The sequence below is a fragment of the Salmo salar genome, chromosome ssa05, assembly GCF_905237065.1.
Source record: "Salmo salar chromosome ssa05, Ssal_v3.1, whole genome shotgun sequence".
Lineage (NCBI taxonomy): Eukaryota > Metazoa > Chordata > Actinopteri > Salmoniformes > Salmonidae > Salmo > Salmo salar.
This window is the reverse complement of record NC_059446.1, coordinates 61,519,902-61,540,360: the sequence shown is the minus strand read 5'-3', so window position 1 is coordinate 61,540,360 and position 20,459 is coordinate 61,519,902. Positions and strand designations below refer to the sequence as shown.

Here is a 20,459-nt window from a genome sequence, read left to right as displayed (position 1 = left end):
CTGCCATTATTCTCCTGAAGTTGCCGGTAATAGGCTACACGAGGAGTCGGCAACCTTTCTCACGTGGAATGCTAATACCGATCTGTGTGCCAGTTATGGTTTTCATATGCACATTTTCGTGGAACAGTTTCATTTAATTTATATTCGTATCTCAAAATCATTGTCATGTGGTTAATCAAAATTCTATCTAAATGAAAATTATACAAATCTAAAAGGTAACTTATATTGCCATTGCCAACTATATAAAAATAGACTACATAAAGCCAACAAATAAAAACATTGCACCCTGCAATTAGAAAATATCCTGATAAAAATAAATATCCTATAAATCACATTGGCTACATACAGTTGAAGTCTGAAGTCCACAAGTCTGGTTCATCCTTGGGAGCAATTTCCAAATGCCTGAAGGTACCACGTTCATCTGCACAAACAATAGTACGCAAGTATAAACACCATGTGACCACGCAGCCTTCATACCGCTCAGGAAGGAGACGCGTTCTATCTCCTAGAGATGAACATACTTTGGTGCGAAAAGTGCAAATCAATCCCAGAACAACAGCAAAGGACCTTGTCAAGATGCTGGAGGAAACGGGTACAAAAGTATCTATATCCACAGTACAACGAGTCCTATATCGACATAACCTGAAAGGCCGCTCAGCAAGGAAGAAGCCACTGCTCCAAAACCACTATAAAAAAGCCAGACTACGGTTTGCAACTGCACATGGGGACAAAGATCGTACTTTTTGGAGAAATGTCCTCTGGTCTGATGAAACAAAAATAGAACTGTTTGGCCATAATGACCAACGTTATGTTTGGAGGAAAAAGGGGGATACTTGCAAGCCGAAGAACACCATCCCAACCATGAAGCACGGGTGGGCAGCATCATGTTGTGGGGGTGCTTTGCTGCAGGAGTGACTGGTGCACTTCACAAAAATAGATGGCTTCATGAGGAAGGAAAATAATGTGGATATATTGAAGCAACATCTCAAGACATCAGTCAGGAAGTTAAAGCTTGGTGGCAAATGGGTCTTCCATATGGACATTGACCCCAAGCATACTTCCAAAGTTGTGGCAAAATGGCTTAAGGACAACAAAATCAAGATATTGGAGTGGCCATCACAAAGCCCAGACCTCAATCCTATAGAAAATTTGTGGGCAGAACTGAAAAAGTGTGTGTGAGCAAGGAGGCCTACAAACCTGACTCGGTTACACCAGCTCTGTCAGGAAAAATGGGCCAAAATTCACCCAACTTATTGTGGGAAGCTTGTGGAAGGCTACCCGAAACGTTTGACCGAAGTTAAACAATTTAAAGGCAATGCTACCAAATGCTAATTGAGTGTCTGTAAACGTCTGACCCACTGGGAATGTGATGAAATAAATAAAATCATTCTCTCTACTATTATTCTGACATTTCACATTCTTAAAAAAAATTGGTGATCCTAACTGACCTAAAACAGGGAATTTTTACTAGGATTAAATGTCAGGAATTTTGAAAAACTGAGTTTAATTGTATTTGGCCAAGGTATATGTAAACTTCCGACTTCAACTGTATGTCCTCACTTCGCTGTGCGCCTCTCATTCTTTAACAATGCGCAGGGCTCCATAAAGCTCCGCATTGACGTGATTGGTTGACGATAGGTGGGGACGGTACATCTTGTATAAACACAAACTCACTTCCTTGACAACTTCCTTCACAATAGCTCTGCTCCGCTAAGCGCAAGTAGTATGAAAGCCCTGATGTCTGCAGAGGCTGCATCACAGTAAATGCTGTAAGACCACTTCAGATGTCGGATTGACCATAGAGTCAATCCGACAATCCATTGCGGAGGCAGAGCCTTTGAGGCTCAGCCTCCACAATGGATTGGTTCACTGAGATGGGAGCAAATAATACAGGAGTCTCGTGTGCAATAAAATATCTATCTATCTATCTATCTATATATCTATATATATATATATATATATATATATATATATATATATATATATATATATATTTGCTACGGCTCTAATAAAAAAAGACTTTAAAAAATGATGATCAAATCAAATAGTTTTGGTCACAGACACGTTGTTATTGCGGGTGTAGCGAAATGCTTGTTTCTTGCTCCAACAGCGCAGTAATATCTAAAAAGTAATATCTAACAATTTCACAATAATACACACAAATCTAAGTAAAGGAATGGAATTAAGAATATCTAAATATATGGATGAGCAATAGAATAGAATACAGTATATACATGAGATGAGTAATGCAAAATATGTAAACATTATTAAAGTGACTAGTGATCCATTTATTAAAATGACCAGTGATTTCAAGTCTATGTATATAGGCAGCAGCCTCTAATGTGCTAGTGATGGCTATTTAACAGTCTGATGGCCTTGAGATAGAAGCTGTTTTTCAGTCTCTCGGTAACCAGCTTTGTTGCACCTGTACTGACCTCGCCTTCTGGATGTTACCGGGGTGATCAGGCAGTGGCTCGGGTAGTTGTTGTCCTTGATGATCTTTTTGGCCTTCCTGTGACATCGGGTGCTGTAGGTATCCTGGAGTGTAGGCTGTTTGCCCAAATTTCTTCAGCCTGTTGCACCTTCTTCACCACACTGTCTGTGTGGTTGGACCATTTCAGTTTGTCAGTGATGTGTACGCTGAGGAACTTGAAGCTTTCCCTCTTTTCCGCTGCAGTCCCATCGATGTGGATGGGGGGGTGCTCCCTCTGCTGTTTCCTGAAGTCCACAATCAGCTCCTTTGTTTTGTTGATGTTAAGTGAGAGGTTATTTTACTGGCACCACACTCCCGAGCCCTCACCTCCTCCCTGTAGGCTGTCTCGTCATTGTTGGTAATCAAGCCTACTACTGTTGTGTTGTCTGCAAACTTGATGATTGAGTTGGAGGCGTGCGTGGCCACGCAGTCATGGGTGAACAGTGAATACAGGAGGAGGCTGAGCACGCACCCTTGTGGGGCCCCAGTGTTAAGGATCAGCGATGTGGGGGTGTTGTTTCCTACCTTCACCACCTGGCGGTGGCCTGTCAGGAAATCCAGGACCCAGTTGCACAGGGCGGGGCTCAGACCCAGGACCTTGAGCTTAATGATAAGCTTGAAGGGTACTATGGTGTTGAATGCTGAACTATAGTCAATGAACAGCATTCTTATATAGGTATTCCTCTTGTCCAGATGGGATGAGGCAGTGTGCAGTGCAATGGTGATTGCATCATCAGAGGATCTAGATAGGTGGTAAGCAAATTGAAGAGGGTCTAGTGTGACAGGTAAGGTGGAGGTGATATGATCCTTGACTAGTCTCTCAAAGCACTTCATGATGACAGAAGTGAGTACTACGGGGCGATAGTCATTTCGTTCAGTTACCTTTTCTTTCTTGGGTACAGGAACAATGGTGGCCATCTTGAAGCATGTGGGGACAGCAGACTGGGATAGGGAGAGATTAAATATTTTCGTAAACACTCCAGCCAGCTGGTCTGCGCATGCTCTGAGGACGTGGCTAGGGATGCCGTCTCGGCCGGCAGCCTTGCGAGGGTTAACACGCTTAAATGTCTTACTCACGTTGGCCACAGAGAAGGAGAACCTACAGTCCTTGGTAGCGGGCCGTGTTGGTGGCACTGAGTTGTCCTCAAAGCTGGCGAAGAAAGTGTTTAACTTGTCTGGAGGCAAGACGTTGATGTCCGCGACGTGGCTGGTTTTCCTTTTGTAGTCCGTGATTGTCTGTAGAACCTGCCACATACGTCTCGTGTCTGAGCCGTTGAATTGCTACACCACTTTGTCTCTATACTGACATTTCGCTTGTTGATTGCCTGACGGAGGGAATAACTACACTGTATGTATTCGGCCATATTCCCAGTCACCTTGCCATGGTTAAATGCTGTGGTTCGAGCTTTCAGTTTTGCGCGAAAACTGTCCTCTATCCTCGGTTTCTGGTTAGGGTAGGTTTTAATAGTCACAGTGGGTACAACATCTCCTATACACTTCCTGATAAACTCAGTCACCGTATCAGTGTATTTGTCAATATTATTCTCAGAGGCTACCCAGAACATATCCCAGTCCGCGTGATCAAAACAATCTTGAAGCTGGATTCCAATTGGTCAGACCAGTGTTGAATAGTCCTTAGCACATGTACTTAAAGTTTGAGTTTCTGCCTATAGTAAGGGAGGAGAAAAAATGAGTCGTGCTCAGATTTGCCGAAGGGAGGGCGGGAGAGGGCTTTGTCAACTTTATTATCCTGAGACTGAACATTAGCGAGTAATATACTCAGAAGCAGTGGGTGGTGTGTGCGCCTCCTGAGTCGGACTAGAAGTCCACTCCGAGTAACTCTTCTCCCCTAGCGATGTTTTGGACCAGCTTCTGGAATCAGTTCCAATTGCCCTGGGTGGTACGAACAAAGGATCCGATTCAGGAAAGTCGTATTCCTGGTCGTAATGCTGGTGAGTTACCGCCGCTCTGATATCCAAAGGTTCTTCCCGGCTGTATGTAATAACACACAAAATGTTCTGGTCTAATAATGTAAGAAATAACACATACAAAAAATGAAATACTGCAAAGTTGCCTAGGGGCTAGAAGCACGGCTGCCCTCTCTATCGGCGCCATTTTATATATTTGCTACGGCTCGATTAAGAAAACAACAACAATTGAACAGTCAACTAATTGGGGTCAGCCCTATAGGAATCACTGTAGCAAGTACCCCTGGTGCACTGTCAAATTATTTATCCATTTAAACAATGTTTTTGTAAAGCCCTAAATGGCTTTGATGCGTTTCAAACGTGAGCTTGTCCAAGGTGTTGGACTCGACGACAGTTGCTATCCATTGGAGCACTGCGATTGGTTGCCCAAAATTCTGGGGCGGGGCTTAGTGAAGGGTCAATTACATGAGAAATGCGCATGGTAATTTGTTGTAGGCTATGGCTACTTCGGGAATATGAACCCATCATGGCCAGAAAAAGTGACACATTTATTCTGCAATGGTTCTGAAAATATGGATTGTGTATAAATGCAATATTGTCTCCTCGAGTAATGTGAAAGTACAGTATTCAGACGTAAGCTACAGAAGTAAGCTCCTGTTCCACCGTTAATAAACTTCGCTTCGGATCAAATGGCATAGAGCAAAATACTTCAAATGGCTTATCTATTTACTACTATGAAGTGGGTCCAATTAAACCAGAGATGGGACAAATGGTATCCTTGTTGTAGGCCTACGCTACCTCGTGAGTATGAAAACATCACAGAGAAGGTGAGGAATTTATTATGCAATGATCATGGAAATTAAATAAATAATAGGCTAGGAAATAAATGCCTATTTCTAATTATTTTCAAATGCAAAGACAAACTAAATAGATTCTCTCTTCTCACTAATGGCAAATGATTGCATCTTGTTATTAACCTGTTTAACCTGTTCATTTTCTCCATTTGCAGAAAATACTAATCTACTTGCCTGCTTGCAATGCAATACTTCAATTACTATAAACTGTGTTTACGCATGGTCTAAGGTTTGTGGGAAGGTGAGCACATTTTCATGTCAAGTTCAGTTTTTATAAATGCCAACTTTTGTGTGAAACCTGGCACACAATTTTAATTTCCATGATCATTGCATAATAAATTCCTCACCTTCTCTCTGATGGTTTCATACTCATGAGGTAACATCGGCCTTTTATTTAGTATTTTTTTTACTTCAGTTTATTTTAGTAAATACTTTAACACTTTTTTTGACAAAACTGCATTGTTGATTAAGGGCTTGTAAGTAAGCATTTCACTGTTGTATTCGGCGCATGTGACAAATCAAATGTTATTTTATTTTTGATTTGGGGTCTATTTTGTACATGCGCATGGTTTATAAAATGAGGCCCCTGGTCAGTCTGCCATGAAAAGAGCAGTTGTTCATAATGTTTTGTATACACAGTGTATGGCTCTGTGAAGCACTTCCCAATAGCGTACATTCTTCCTTACTTCAACAAAACAATCCCTGATGTGACAAGCTAAATAGGTGAGAGCAATGTTCCCAAAATATTGTTCCCATTTATAATAGGATTATCAGAGAGATTGAGAGAGGTAACTTCTAATACTAATAAAAACCAGTAACTACCATATCAAGGTTCCCGATAAAGGAAGTCAGTTAACTATTAGCCTTTGGAGACCATTCACCAAGACATTTGGAAAGATGGCCATGCGAGTGTTTTGATGGTCTTACCAATGGGGTCCTGTGATTGATGGGGATGGTAAATAGACTGATAGGAGGGAGGGAGGGGCTCTACATAGATGGTGCTGATAGGTCTGGTTTTGGATGCAGAAATGGAGTGCTTACTGAAGTCTCCCCAACACACCCCACCACCAGCCGAAGATACATCTGCCAAAGGGAAAATTTAAACAAAACAGTTAGGCCTAAGTATCAATACTCTGAAGTGATTTCCTCTCCTTATCTAATTTCCTTCATCTGCACTGATGTGAAATAATTTGACTGGTGAAAGCAATTTTCAGAATGTTAGCTTAAACGATTTTACTTAAAATGATGGTCAGATCAGTCCAGCTGAAGGAGAGGAGACCATGCAGGAAGCCTTTTTACACTGCTGACATGCACCCACCCTGGGCACCCAGCTCTTGACAGCAAGTGCAACTGAAGTACTTGACAGGAGGTGTAGGCGTAGACTAGTGCGGGTACTTTCGGACAGGTATGCCAGTCTTAAGTCTTAAGCAACCACATGATACGTTGGGACTAAATGTTGCCTTGCTACTTTGGCCCCCAACTTCCTCAAAACTGTGGCAAATAATGGTGGAGGAGCATCAGCAGTGGCAGTTAACAACACTGACTACTTATTTTAAAGCCTCAGTCAGATTTCCGGTAATTTCAACTAATGCAATATAGCCCACCCCTTAATTTGGAAGAATGACTTATTATTCATAATTTGATAAGTACAGTAGTCTTATCATAATATTAGGATATATTACTCCATTGTTTATGTTTATGTTGACAGAAAATGTATACAGGTAAACACATGATGTAATGTTTATCTTCTAGAACGTTATTCCTTCAGCACTATATAAGGTGTTTGCATGTGGAAAAGTCGTGCATTTGCTCCCTTGATATACACATTTTATAGTGTGCCTTTATAGTAAATAAAACTTTCAAATGTAAGATTATTATTTATTATAAGCCTACCGCTAATGTATTATCAGGCTATAGCATTGAGGCATATAGAGCCTACCAAACAAATTCAATAGACGTTTTACTGTCAAATTTATACAGTGCAAGGCCGACAGGGATCTTTGAAGTGTCAACTTCAATCCTAACTTCCTGGCTGGTATAATTCGTCTGTAGGTTAATTTTATGCATTTTTATAGGCTATATATTTTTATCCATCAATTCTTGAAAACAATCATGTTCTTACCGTAACACCTGTTTTTCTTAAATTTTCGCAATGGACAATTTTCTTTGATTCGAAGCAGACACGCTCCGTGTTTTCTTCTAGCTGGGGCAGCTGCCATATTCTCCTCCTCTTGTCCCTTCACTTCGATAACTTTAGTGGTAAATACCCCTGGGGTACAGATGAGATAGGCCTACTTTGAAACTGACGTGCAAGCGGTTGCTTTCTTGTAATTCCGAACCCAGACTTCCCTGTGGCCAGACCAATAAATAAACTAAAAGTTTGTTTAGTCGTGAACAATATTTGACCACCGACAAAAATAGCCCGTTAGTCGAAAACGGTAGTCCGACGTCATAGGCTCGATGTTATGACGCCTTCAGAACAACTGGGAACTTGGAAATAAACGAGCTCCGACTGGGAAAAAATATTTGAACGGTCATCCAACTCGGGAACTCTAGTCTCTTTAGACCTCCCGACTTTCTGACCTGAAGAGCCCTGAAGTCATGATTTAACCTCGTATTTTTCCGAGTTCCCAGTTGTTTTGAACAAGGCAATATGCTACGTTCATAACCAAGTGGGAAGGTGGTAATTACCAGTGGTGATGTTGTAATTACCAGTTGGATGCATTCACATGCCTTGAACTCGTTGACAAACTCCGGATAGCTAATGGCCAACAAGCTGCGTCAACTATAAACTAAACGTACAGCTATCATGCTTGTAAACAAATTATAATTTTCAAAAAACACATCAATAGATTGCTTTTTTATAAATAATGTTTTGTTACATTTAACTGGCGAAAATCCTGTTATCCAGGTCATTTCCTTAGTAGGTGAGGTCAGAGGTCAGCATGTGGGAGAAGTCTGCGATCAGGGGTGATAGACGAGTTTCCCATATAGAGATAGAGTCCTCTAGTGCCCAAAAGCAAGTTTTAGCATGGGCAGCGCCATTAGGATTTTCACCATTTTGAAGTAGTCAACTGGGCTGGACTTCCTACCGGTTAAGGAAAGATTATATATTTCCATCCAGGTCATCAGGAATGATCAGCCAATTAATTACACTTGTGAGCAAACATTCCATAACTGCAGGTGGCAGTAAATCGCCAAACTTGGCTTTATACCTGTTCAAACAACACACTCCATGTGGCATGTATGCACCCTTTCAGTTTACCAACTCGTAGTTGTAGAAGAAAATGTACTTCTTCAAAATGGAGATGGCCTCAATGGTGCAGCGCATGCTCTCACAGAAGGCAAAATCTGACCGATACAATGTTGCGTCCTCTAAGGATCTCTATGGTTTTCCACTAGTAATTACGAGTTGGAGGGGTGTTCAAGTGGATTTCTCCCAGTCGTTTGTGATAAATACCACCTTCCCACTTGGTTACAAACACAGCAATAACACAGTCTGAAAACAGGTGCCCATTTCAAACAAATGTAATGCACAAAGGTCTACCTTAAATGCTTGTTAATTTTTATTGGTCACTAAAAGGCTTTCAAACCAATATAAACGTCAGCTTCACAAATGAAAGGCCAATAAACATCACTTGTTAGGTATAATTGATCATTTTGAGAGTCATAAATCATAAGAAAAGACTATGATAGACTCTACATTTTGTTTCAGAAGTTTACTTGGAAATGTAGAAAGAAATCAGCGTAGTTATAAAGTCGATGCCTACACTGTAAAAATCAGATTTCATACATAACATTTTAATATAAAGTAACAACTCCATTCACCCTTACAGGACTGTGCTGTATTGTGAAAGGATTAGTTTTCAGCGATTAAGGCATGGAGGTTGGGCCACCTGGGCAGGTAGGTAGTTGTTGGACTGGTTGGATTTCTATAAGGTCACTGCCATTTTTGTGTGGGGGAGGGTACAAAATGCCATGCAATCCACATTCTCCAATTGTGAAATGGTTCTCAATGTCAAAATCTTTGTACTAAGTCAATTATCTTTCAATGATTTGTTTGCTGTTATGACATTGCTTATGTGTGGGCGTCCTTTTAAAAAGGCAATACAGTCATGAAGATGAGAGAAAATGTCTACTCAGTAGTCAACCTTTTCACAGAACATGATTTTATGATTGGTTATATTGAACATTTTCAAGAGGAAATTGACTAAGAGGTCTAGAGCAAGTCTCAGTTTCTCTATAAACGTTCCAAAAGTCAATGCAATTGTTATTAGCTTGTAATACCAGAATCATAACCAAATGCAATACAGTAGATTACAGGATGCCTCAAGTACAGATATACTTGTCAAACCAAACAGTACAGTTCAGCAAACTATTTGTCTGCAGCAGGCCTAGCTAGATATTTCTGAGGAAAACGGTGGTTTGGTTATTTTCTAAACTTTCCCATGTGGCACAATCCTGTGTGGATCTACAAACTCTATTTGCATTGAGACAATTGTGATTTCAACATTATTCCATGGTACTTAACTGTCATTCTGTCAATGAGCAGATCTTCTACAGAATACATTCTGCTGTTTCACTAAAGTGACGGTATAATGCCATGCAAGAAGATGAATTATTACCTAGACACCCTTTCTCCAATAACTGTTTGTACATGCTCTACCACTGCCCAGTCTGCTCTACCACTGCCCAGTCTATTCTACACATCATCAGTGTGGTTTAATCACACTAGCACCATCCACTACCGTTTACATAGTAACCCTTTGAAAGTTAAATTCCACCAGTAGGTAAAAACAAATCCTGTCCCTCTTCCCCATCCTTCCATTCCTTCGGTCTTTCCTCCATCCCCCTATCCCCAGAACCTCTGGCGGGAGGCTGGGGGTTGGTCTTGTTGGTGAACCACATCCTGGGCAAAGATGGTGCCCCCAGCGTCCATGGTGAAGATGAAGTAGAGATTGGCACCCAGCATGGCCACGGTGGGCAGGAAGGACAGGCCGAAGCCAAAGCCCCGAACACTGCTGCCCAGTGCAGCTGCCACCCAGTACATCAGCCTGTTGGCACAGAGGAGAGATGGACATTAGACAGATGCAGTAATTTCTATAGTCTGCCCAGACTGTCTTAAATTGAGATCACATGTCATATAGGGTTATGACTGACTGGGCACTGAAATTGGACAACAGATTTCACTGCATCTCTCTGGCGTATGTGACAATAAAATAAACATGTTTTTTTTGCATTGTTGTTTCTTTACCTGCCAAAGGCGAAGACGATGGTGAGCAGGGGCACCAGTTTGAGCAGGTCCTGGCTCAGGTAGGGCGCCATTACGGCCAGCTGCAGGAAGTAGAGCAGGAAGAGGGTGACGGAGTCATCCACATAGCGCCGGTGCACACCCACCTCCCTGGCCTCCACCTCACACAGCGGCTTCACATCCCCCAACCGCATCCTGGAGACACCCAGCACCAGCCAGCCTAGGAGGACAACACAAGCGTTAGCTTGTGATGTTAGTGTTGTTGTTCAACCCACCTTGCTGTTCACACCGGAGTAATTCTGGTAAAGAACATGTGCTGAATGACCAATGAGCCACTCACCCAGTATGATGGGCACCACAGCGAAGACAGAGCAGCGCAGTGTGTAGACCAGCCTGAGGGGGGCACTGTCCAGCAGTGGGGCATCAAAAGGCAGGAAGACATAACCCCCCCACACGAGGAGGGGGAAAATCAGAGCTGCAGTGAACACAGACACCCCCACTTTGAGAGCATCCCTGTTGGCACAGTCACACCCACCTGGAGGAGAGAGGAAAGGAGAGACTATTAGTCTTTCTGCCCTCTGAAGTAAAAGATAGATAACAGAAACATTACCACCCTCTAGATCAGATTACCACAAAATAAGGGAGGATTGGAAGGATGAATTTGCACTCGCAAAACTATTTGAGCAGAGCCACAGTGGCTGAATGAACAAGGGAGAGAAGAGCAAAGAGAAAGACAGAGACGGAGAGAAAGAGAGGTTGGAGGCCAAAAGACAGAAAGATGAAATGTTGGTGCATCTCTTTACATTTTGAGGACCCGTCCTCCACTGGCCAGTCGTGGTAGTAGCCATCAGGTGGGGTTCCCTGGGAAACGAGGAGACGACTCTTCTCTGCGTCCACATCCCAGAATGCCTCCCCTTCTCTGGGAGATGTCGGAGCACTAGAGGAGTGTAAGATGGTGACGGATGGGTTGAAGACCTGTGCTGCCTTCTCAGGCAAAGAGTTCACACCATCTTCCACCTCTATCTCTACCTGCACCTTCTTCCCTCGCTTACACAGCCCTGGGTGCTGCACCTCTCTCTCCACTCCCAAACCCAGCTCTCTCTCGCTCTCCATCCGGCTTCCTCCTTCTTGAAGAGAGGTGCACATAGAGTGCACGCTCCTCCTCTCTCCCTCAGGGTCATCCCCCTTTCCCCTTCCCTTATCTTCTTTCACAGTCAATGCACTTCTGTTCTTTGTTGTTTTCTCTACATCCCTGTCACCCTGCCATTGCAGAGTGGTAGGCTCCAATTTAGCCGAGCTAACCATTTCGTCTTCCTCCACCACTCCTTCCCTTTCCAATTCTTTAATCCCCTTCTCCCCCTCTGCCCCCCATGTTGGGGTATGGGGTTCAGCAATCACCCCACTGGTTTTGGAGGGGCGGTCTTCTAGCAGCTCCAGGTTTGACCTTAGGATCTCAGACATTGTTTTTTTTTTAGGTATTCAATGTCTCCAGACTTCGTCAGTAAGTCTGTGCTTGATTGAGTGTTTTTACTTTGACTGAAGTCGCATCACATTATCTGTTTCTTTCTTTGTGTCCCAGCTCTATTGGTTTGATGGTAAACAGCTCTTCTTCACCTACAAAGAAAAGTACCTTTTACAGAGTGCACATTCTGTAGGTCATACATGTCTTCCCACGCAAGAGATGATGCCCCAAAACCGACAAGCTGTAACTCCAGACAGCATTCTAGTGTCATTAATCATCAAACAATAGTCTAAGGTTGAAATTTTTCCACGACAGGTAAGGTAAGCCAAGAACGATAAGTAGAATCCCTCCCTGTCCGTTGCAAACAAAGCTCCGCCCAATGCATCTCATTATGGCCTGTGCTGTTTGAGTAGTCTAAGAAAAAAGGCCCTATTTACGCATGACTACCAAAGAAAATACGCTTGCAATATAAAACCACCAAATAAAATATAGTTGACATACAAATAGCGTTGTAAAGTTCCCCGAATGTGTTAACTGTCCAGACAAACGTAGTACACAGACCTTCAAAGCGCACTCCATATCACAACACGGAAGTTTCTCATACCAGCGCACTAGATAAAATGTTGGACTTTCCGACCACGTAAGAAGACTGCTAGCTATACAAAGCTGGAAAATATAACTGAAAATACATAAAAATGTAATACTCACCCAACCTCAGGGCTTATCAAACAACGAGTGGGAATTTTATGGAATGTCTCTTACATCGTTTTTCCACTTCTATTGTTATTGTGCAACTTATTTTCAGTGGGTGGAAATTCAGGTGTGGCCAGGTAAATTATTAAAGGGTATGTTCATAAAAAAAACATTAAAGGGAAAGTACGATAGTTCCTATCAGGAAAATATTTAGTTCCTATCGTACTTTTACTTTAATGTCTTTTAGAAACATACCCTTTAATAATTGAATTATTTAATTTAACCATTTAATGTACAAAAAAACAGCAACATGTGTATTTCAAGCAGTCATATATTTATATGTGACTTTCTTGGGGTGAAAATAATTAGTGAGAAATTGTGGATATAGCATACAGTAAATGTTTTGTTTCATGTTATGTGTTTGTTATTGCATTTGTGTGTACTATTTTAATCACCTTATGTTGGTTATCTTTTCTTGGATCTATTTCCAAAAGCAATATTGGTGGAAACAGCCCTGTTACTGACAGAAGGAAGTATAGATGAACAGAGAAATCAACATGTTGGTGTCATCTACAAGAGGCCTATCATATTTCCTCAGTAGATGTTATCTATTTAGTTGCCTAGCATTTAAAGGGATAGTTCACCCAAATTACAAAATTGCAAATTCGTTTCCTTACTCTGTAAGCAGTCTATGGACAAGGTGTGACAGCAATCCATGCTTTGGTTTAGTTTCCCTGATTGTTTCCAAATGCATTTGTGGTGCAAATCCCATTTAAGTCATGGGACCGATATTAGCATTATTTTGCGCATCATGTTCAAATAATCTATTAGTGACTTTGATAAACTTCATGATACATTTTTTATACTTTTGTATGATTTGTAAATTATGCACGGAAAATGCTTATATCGGTCCCATGACTTGAATGGGATTTGTGCCACAAATTCTGAAACATTAGTAGTAGGAAACAGTGCCAGGGAAATAAAACCAAACACAGGAGGTTGGTGGCACCTTAATTGGGGAGGATGGGCTCGTGGTAACGGCTGGAGCGGAATAGGTGGAATGATATCAAATACATCAAACACATGGTTTGTCCTCCCATCAGCAGCCTCCACTGAAATCAAAGCATGGATTGCTGTCATAGGTTGTCCATAGACTGCTTACAGGGTAAGGAAACCAATGTGTCATTTTGTAATTTGTGTGAACTATCCCTTTAAAATAGGCTAATTAGGCAATATTCCCGCATATCATTTATTTTTTCGGGAAGACATTTTTTTTCTGTAACGTCTAGACTACTTCAATTACCATTGAACACAGCCTAGGTCTGCATGGTAATACGATTTTATTGTGGATAGCTTCCAACTACTTTCCCTTCAGATTAATCAAATGCCCCAGCCAAACATTTTCCATACACATCATGGATGATATACTAGAGGTATTATACATAAATGGCATAATAATTCGTTTGCCATGGTGTTATGACCTTATGAAACCAGTAGAGGTCACAATAGCGTTAGCTGAACTTTACACACAAATGGGGGCCGAAAGTAAACCGATGACACAGTGATGTATATAAACCCTAGTTTGAAAATGCTGTGTAGTGGCCAGCGAGATGTTTTGAAGCCACTGGTCGGCCATATTGGCACTCCCCAGAAGAAGCAGCCCTCCATAGGAATGAATGGAATTCTGCAGTATTTTAATTAGATGTTTCAAGGAAATAATTCCATGTATTTAAACATGTTGTGTAGTGGGGACTGTAACATTAGAACTTTCAAAAAATTATACTTTAAGGAAAATGTTTTTATATATACAAAATATATATATTTAGCTCACATAATGTAATTTAAAAGTATGCATTAAGGTATATTTCGCAACACCCGCAATAACATCTTCTAAATATATGTATGTGACGAATAAATTTGATTTGCTTTATATGGAATATAATAAACATGGCAAAAATAGACTTTAATAAACTGACAGCACTCAGTCAGCTGTATAAGGAAATAAGCAAACAGGAAACCACTCACCCAGAGGCGGCGCTCCTAGTGGCCGGAGACTTTAACACAGGGAAACTTAAATCAGTTCTACCAAATTTCTATCAACATGTTAAATGTGCAACTAGAGAGAAAAAAATTATAGATCACCTGTACTCTACACACAGAGACGCGTACAAATCTTTCCCTCGCCCTCCATTTGGTAAATCCGACCACAACTCTATCCTCCTGATTCCTGCTTATAAGCAAAAATTAAAGCAGGAAGCACCAGTGACTCGGTCTATAAAAAAGTGGTCAGATGAAGCAGATGCTAAACTACAGGACTGTTTTGCTATCACAGACTGGAACATGTTCCGGGATTCTTCCGGTGGCATTGAGGAGTACACCACATCAGTCACGGGCTTTATCAGTAAGTGCATCGAGGACGTCGTCCCCACAGTGACTGTACGTACAAATATTAATTTTCACAAAGTTTGCTGCTTCAGTGTCTTTAGATATTTTTGTCAGATGTTACTATGGAATACTGAAGTATAATTACAAGCATTTCATGAGTGTCAAACGCTTTTATTGACAATTACATGAAGTTGATGCAAAGAGTCAATATTTGAAGTGTTGACCCTTCTTTTTCAAGACCTCTGCAATCCGCCCTGGCATGCTGTCAATTAACTTCTGGGCCACATCCTGACTGACGGCAGCCCATTCTTGCATAATCAATGCTTGGAGTCTGTCAGAATTTGTGGGGTTTTGTTTGTCCACCCACCTCTTGAGGATTGACCACAATTTCTCAATGGAATTAAGGTCTGGGGAGTTTCCTGGCCATGGACCCAAAATATCGATGGTTTGTTCCCCGAGCCACTTAGTTATCACTTTTGCCTCATGGCAAGGTGCTCCATCATGCTGGAAAAGGCATTGTTCGTCACCAAACTGTTCCTGGATGGTTGGGAGAAGTTGCTCTCGGAGGATGTGTTGGTACCATTCTTTATTCATGGCTGTGTTCTTAGGCAAAATTGTGAGTGAGACCACTCCCTTGACTGAGAAGCAACCCCACACATGAATGGCCTCAGGATGCTTTACTGTTGGCATGACACAGGACTGATAGTAGCGCTCACCTTGTCTTCTCCGGACAAGCTTTTTTCCGGATGCCCCAAACAATCGGAAAGGGGATTCATCAGAGAAAATGACTTTACCCCAGTCCTCAGCAGTCCAATCCCTGTACCTTTTGCAAAATATCAGTCTGTCCCTGATGTTTTTCCTGGAGAGAAGTGGCTTCTTTGTGGCCTTAACACCAGGCCATCCTCAAAGTCTTCGCCTCACTGTGCGTGCAGATGCACTCACAACTGCCTGCTGCCATTCCCGAGCAAGTTCTGTACTGGTGGTGCCCCGATCCCACAGCTGAATCAACTTTAGGAGATGGTCCTGGCACTTGCTGGACTTTCTTGGGCGCCCTGAAGCCTTCTTTACAACAATTGAACCGCTCTCCTTGAAGTTCTTGATGATCCAATAAATGGTTGATTTAGGTGCAATCTTACTGGCAGCAATATCCTTGCCTGTGAAGCCCTTTTTGTGCAAAGCAATGATGACGGAACGTGTTTCCATGCAGGCAACCATGGTTGACAGAGGAAGAACAATGATTCTAAGCACCACCCTCCTTTTGAAGCTTCCAGTCTGTTATTCGAACTCAATCAGCATGACAGAGTGATCTCCAGCCTTGTCCTCGTCAACACTCACACCTGTGTTAACGAGAGAATCAATGACATGATGTCAGCTGGTCCTTTTGTGGCAGGGCTGAAATGCAGTGGAAATGTTTTTTGGGGGTTCCGTTCATTTGCATGGCAAAGAGGGACTTTGCAATTAATTGCAATTCATCTGATCACTCTTCATAACATTCTGGAGTATATGCAAATTGCCATCATACAAACTGAGGCAGCAGACTTTGTGAAAATTAATATTTGTGTCATTCTCAAAACTTTTGGCCAAGATTGTACATACCCCAACCAGAAGCCATGGATTACAGGCAACATTCGCACTGAGCTAAAGGGTAGAGCTGCCGCTTTCAATGTGCGGGACTCTAACCCGGAAGCTTACAAGAAATCCTGCTATGACCTGCGACAAACCATCAAACAGGAAAAGCGTCAATACAGGGCTAAGATTGAATTATCCTACACCGGCTCCGACGCTCGTCTTATGTGACAGGGCTTGCAAACTATTACAGACTTCAAAGGGAAGCACAAGCGCAAGCTGCCCCAAGACACGAGCCTACCAGACGAGCTAAATCACTTCTATGCTCGCTTCAAGGCAAGCAACACTGAGGCATGCATGAGAGCATCAGCTGTTCCGGATGACTTTGTGATCACGCTCTCCGTAGCCGACGTGAGTAAGACCTTTAAACAGGTCAACATGCACAAGGCAAACGGATTACCAGGACGTGTGCTCCGGGCATGTGCTGACCAACTGGCAGGTGTCTTCACTGACATTTTCAACATGTCCCTGACCGAGTCTGTAATATCAACATGTTTCAAGCAGACCACCATAGTCCCTGTGCCCAAGAACACAAAGGCAACCTGCCTAAATGACTACCGACCCGTAGCACTCACGTCCGAAGCCATGAAGTGCTTTGAAAGGTTGGTAATGGCTCACATCAACACCATTATCCCAGAAACCCTAGACCCACTCCAATTTGCATACCGCCCAAACAGATCCACAGATGATGGAATCTCTATTGCACTCCACACTGCCCTTCCCCACCTGGACAAAAGGAACACTTATGTGAGAATGCTATTCATTGACTACAGCTCAGCGTTCAACACCATAGTACCCTCAAAGCCCATCACTAAGCTAAGGATCCTGGGACTAAATACCTCCCTCTGCAACTGGATCCTGGACTTCCTGACGGGCCGCCACCAGGCGGTGAGGGTAGATAGCAACACATCTGCCACGCTGATCCTCAAAATCTGGGGCTCCACAGGGGTGCGTGCTCAGTCCCCTCCTGTACTCCCTGTTCACCCACGACTGCATGGCCAGGCACGACTCCAACACCATCATTAAGTTTGCAGACGACACAACAGTGGTAGGCCTGATCACCGACAACAACGAGACAGCCTATAGGGAGGAGGTCAGAGACCTGGCCGGGTGGTGCCAGAATAACAACCTATCCCTCAACGTAACCAAGACTAAGGAGATGATTGTGGACTACAGGAAAAGGAGGACCGAGCACGCCCCCATTCTCATCGACGGGGCTGTAGTGGAGCAGGTTGAGAGCTTCAAGTTCCTTGGTGTCCACATCAACAACAAACTAGAATGGTCCAAACACACCAAGACAGTTATGAAGAAGGCATGACAAAGCCTATTCCCCCACAGGAAACTTAAAAGATTTGGCATGGGTCATGAGATCCTTTAAAGGTTCTTTAGCTGCAACATCGAGAGCATTCTGACTGGTTGCATCACTGCCTGGTATGGCAATTGCTCGGCCTCTGACCGCAAGGCACTACAGAGGGTAGTGCGTATGGCCCAGTACATCACTGGGGCTAAGCTGCCTGCCATCCAGGACCTCTACACCAGGCGGTGTCAGAGGAAGGCCCTAAAAATTGTCAAAGACCCCAGCCACCCCAGTCATAGACTGTTCTCTCTACTACCGCATGGCAAGCGGTACCGGAGTGCCAAGTCTAGGACAAAAAGGCTTCTCAACAGTTTTTACCCCCAAGCCATAAGACTCCTGAGCAGGTAATCAAATGGCTACCAGGACTATTTGCATTGTGTGCCCCCCAACCCCTCTTTTTACGCTGCTGCTACTCTGTTTATCATATATGCATAGTCACTTTAACTATACATTCATGTACATACTACCTCAATTGGGCCGACCAACCAGTGCTCCCGCACATTGGCTAACCGGGCTATCTGCATTGTGTCCCGCCACCCACCAACCCCTCTTTTACGCTACTGCTACTCTCTGTTCATCATATATGAATAGTCACTTTAACCATATCTACATGTACATACTACCTCAATCAGCTTGACTAACCGGTGTCTGTATGTAGCCTCGCTACTTTTCTAGCCTCGCTTCTGTATATAGCCTGTCTTTTTACTGTTGTTTTATTTCTTTACTTGCCTATTGTTCACCTAACACCTTTTTGCACTATTGGTTAGAGCCTGTAAGTAAGCATTTCACTGTAAGGTCTACACCTGTTGTATTCGGCGCACGTGACAAATAAACTTTGATTTCATTTCATTTCTATAGTTCCCCCCCAAAAAAATTCCAACGGTGGGAGAGTCCCAAGATGGAGGCGCTGTGGCTTCAAAACAGCACCCCCTGTCAGTCATCTAGTGTATATTTAAATCCTTGTTTGACACATGTCTAGACTCAAGGCTTGCAGAAGAAAATTGTCTGGTGTGAGTGTTATGAAAGGTAAGATTAATTAATTAAATGCCATGCGCTTTTGGATCAAATGTATAGGCTACACATAATAGCAGTGCACAGAGGGGCCTGTTCCAAAATCGAGGTAATTTGGTCATATACTGGGAATACTAATGTTCATGTGTGGTGTTGTGGAGTAGAAACCATACAGACTATTCTTCTGAATAGGCTATAATACCTGAAAGACTCACACAATTCCATTTGGGCACAGTGTCAATGATGAAATTTCATTCTCTCAACTCGGGAAGCATATAGTCTACTCTACTACATTGCGCATCCTCTTATGTTTGTCAAGCATTTCCATCCAGGAATGACACTTTTATAACAGCTTTTGTTTATTTTCCTAGGGTTTCCTAGGGGAGGGTTGGCTTGTATATTTCACCTCTCCTCCTTCACCTTATTTGGTGCAATGAAACAGTTTCCGAGAGAGTTGATTATAGACAGAGCGGAGGTCCTAGAGAACAGCCCAGGGATATTTTAGGCCTAGCCTACCTGTAGGCAGGGTTGAGGGGAGTAATTGATTACATAACCAGTTACATGTAATCTGATTACAAAAAAAACAATAACTGTTATCAGTGACGTTAACTGCAAAAATATTGTAATTGTTTTGTATTAGGGTTGTACTATTTGCACCGTAGTTGTATACGCAGAGCATCATGGGTAATGTATGTTGAGATGAGCACGTTCATATAAATGGTTGAGCTGAATTCCTGTTTCCTTATCATCATTATTGAGTTGTTATAAACACGAGGTTATGAAACCCACGAGACATAACAATAATCAGATTACAGATACTTTTGAAAAAGTAGATGATTACTTCTTGGCTTACTTTTCAATTCAGAAATTATGCACTGAACAAAATGCACAAGTTTAAGTTTGTTCCACCTGAGCAAGTGTGAACAAATGATGTATATAAACCCTGGATTGCTGATGCTATGTACTGGCCATTGAGAGGCTTTGAAGCAACCGGTCGGCCATATTGGCACTACCCTGTAAGAGCAGTCCTACATAGAAATGAATGGAATTCTAAAGTATTTCAATTACATTTTTTATTTTTTATTATCGTGGGGACATTATTTAATTTTCTATTTTATTTAACCCTTACTTTACCAGGTAAGTTGCTGAGAACGTGTTCTCATTTTACAGCAATGAGCTGGGTAATAGTTAAAGGTCATTGAGGGGGGATGAATGAGCCAATTGGAAGCTGGGGATGATTAGGTGGCCATGATGGTATGAGAGCCAGATAGTTACATTAGTCATCTCTAAAAAAAGTATACTTTAAAGATGTCCTACAGGGATTTTTCTTAAACTTTTACTGTTGAAAAGCAACATCCCAAGTATAGTTACAGTAAAGTACACACACTAAAGCGGAAAAAAATTATTAGTGGTGCTGCG

The 20,459-nt window shown here is 42.4% G+C and overlaps 1 protein-coding gene across 1 annotated transcript; it reads right to left on the bottom strand.

The window, feature by feature from the left end:
- Window positions 1-8,799: 8,799 nt before the first annotated feature.
- On the bottom strand, window positions 8,800-12,805 carry LOC106605462 (transmembrane protein 79). Its single transcript, XM_014201151.2, has 5 exons — window positions 12,677-12,805; window positions 11,310-12,120; window positions 10,847-11,041; window positions 10,510-10,726; window positions 8,800-10,309 (listed from the first exon to the last, which is right to left on the bottom strand). The coding sequence occupies exons 2-5, from the start codon at window positions 11,965-11,967 to the stop codon at window positions 10,108-10,110; spliced, it is 1,272 nt and encodes a 423-aa protein (XP_014056626.1). The 5' UTR covers window positions 11,968-12,120; window positions 12,677-12,805; the 3' UTR covers window positions 8,800-10,107.
- Window positions 12,806-20,459: the final 7,654 nt, after the last annotated feature.

What these genes read in the sequence shown, in the direction of transcription:
- LOC106605462 (XM_014201151.2), bottom strand. Translation starts at nt 11,967, where the DNA reads ATGTCTGAGATCCTAAGGTCAAACCTGGAGCTGCTAGAAGACCGCCCC. An exon ending in GGAGGACGGGTCCTCAAAAT is followed by an intron (nt 11,042 to 11,309) that starts GTAAAGAGATGC and finishes TCTCTCCTCCAG; the next exon opens with GTGGGTGTGACTGTGCCAAC. An exon ending in ATCGTCTTCGCCTTTGGCAG is followed by an intron (nt 10,310 to 10,509) that starts GTAAAGAAACAA and finishes CTGTGCCAACAG; the next exon opens with GCTGATGTACTGGGTGGCAG.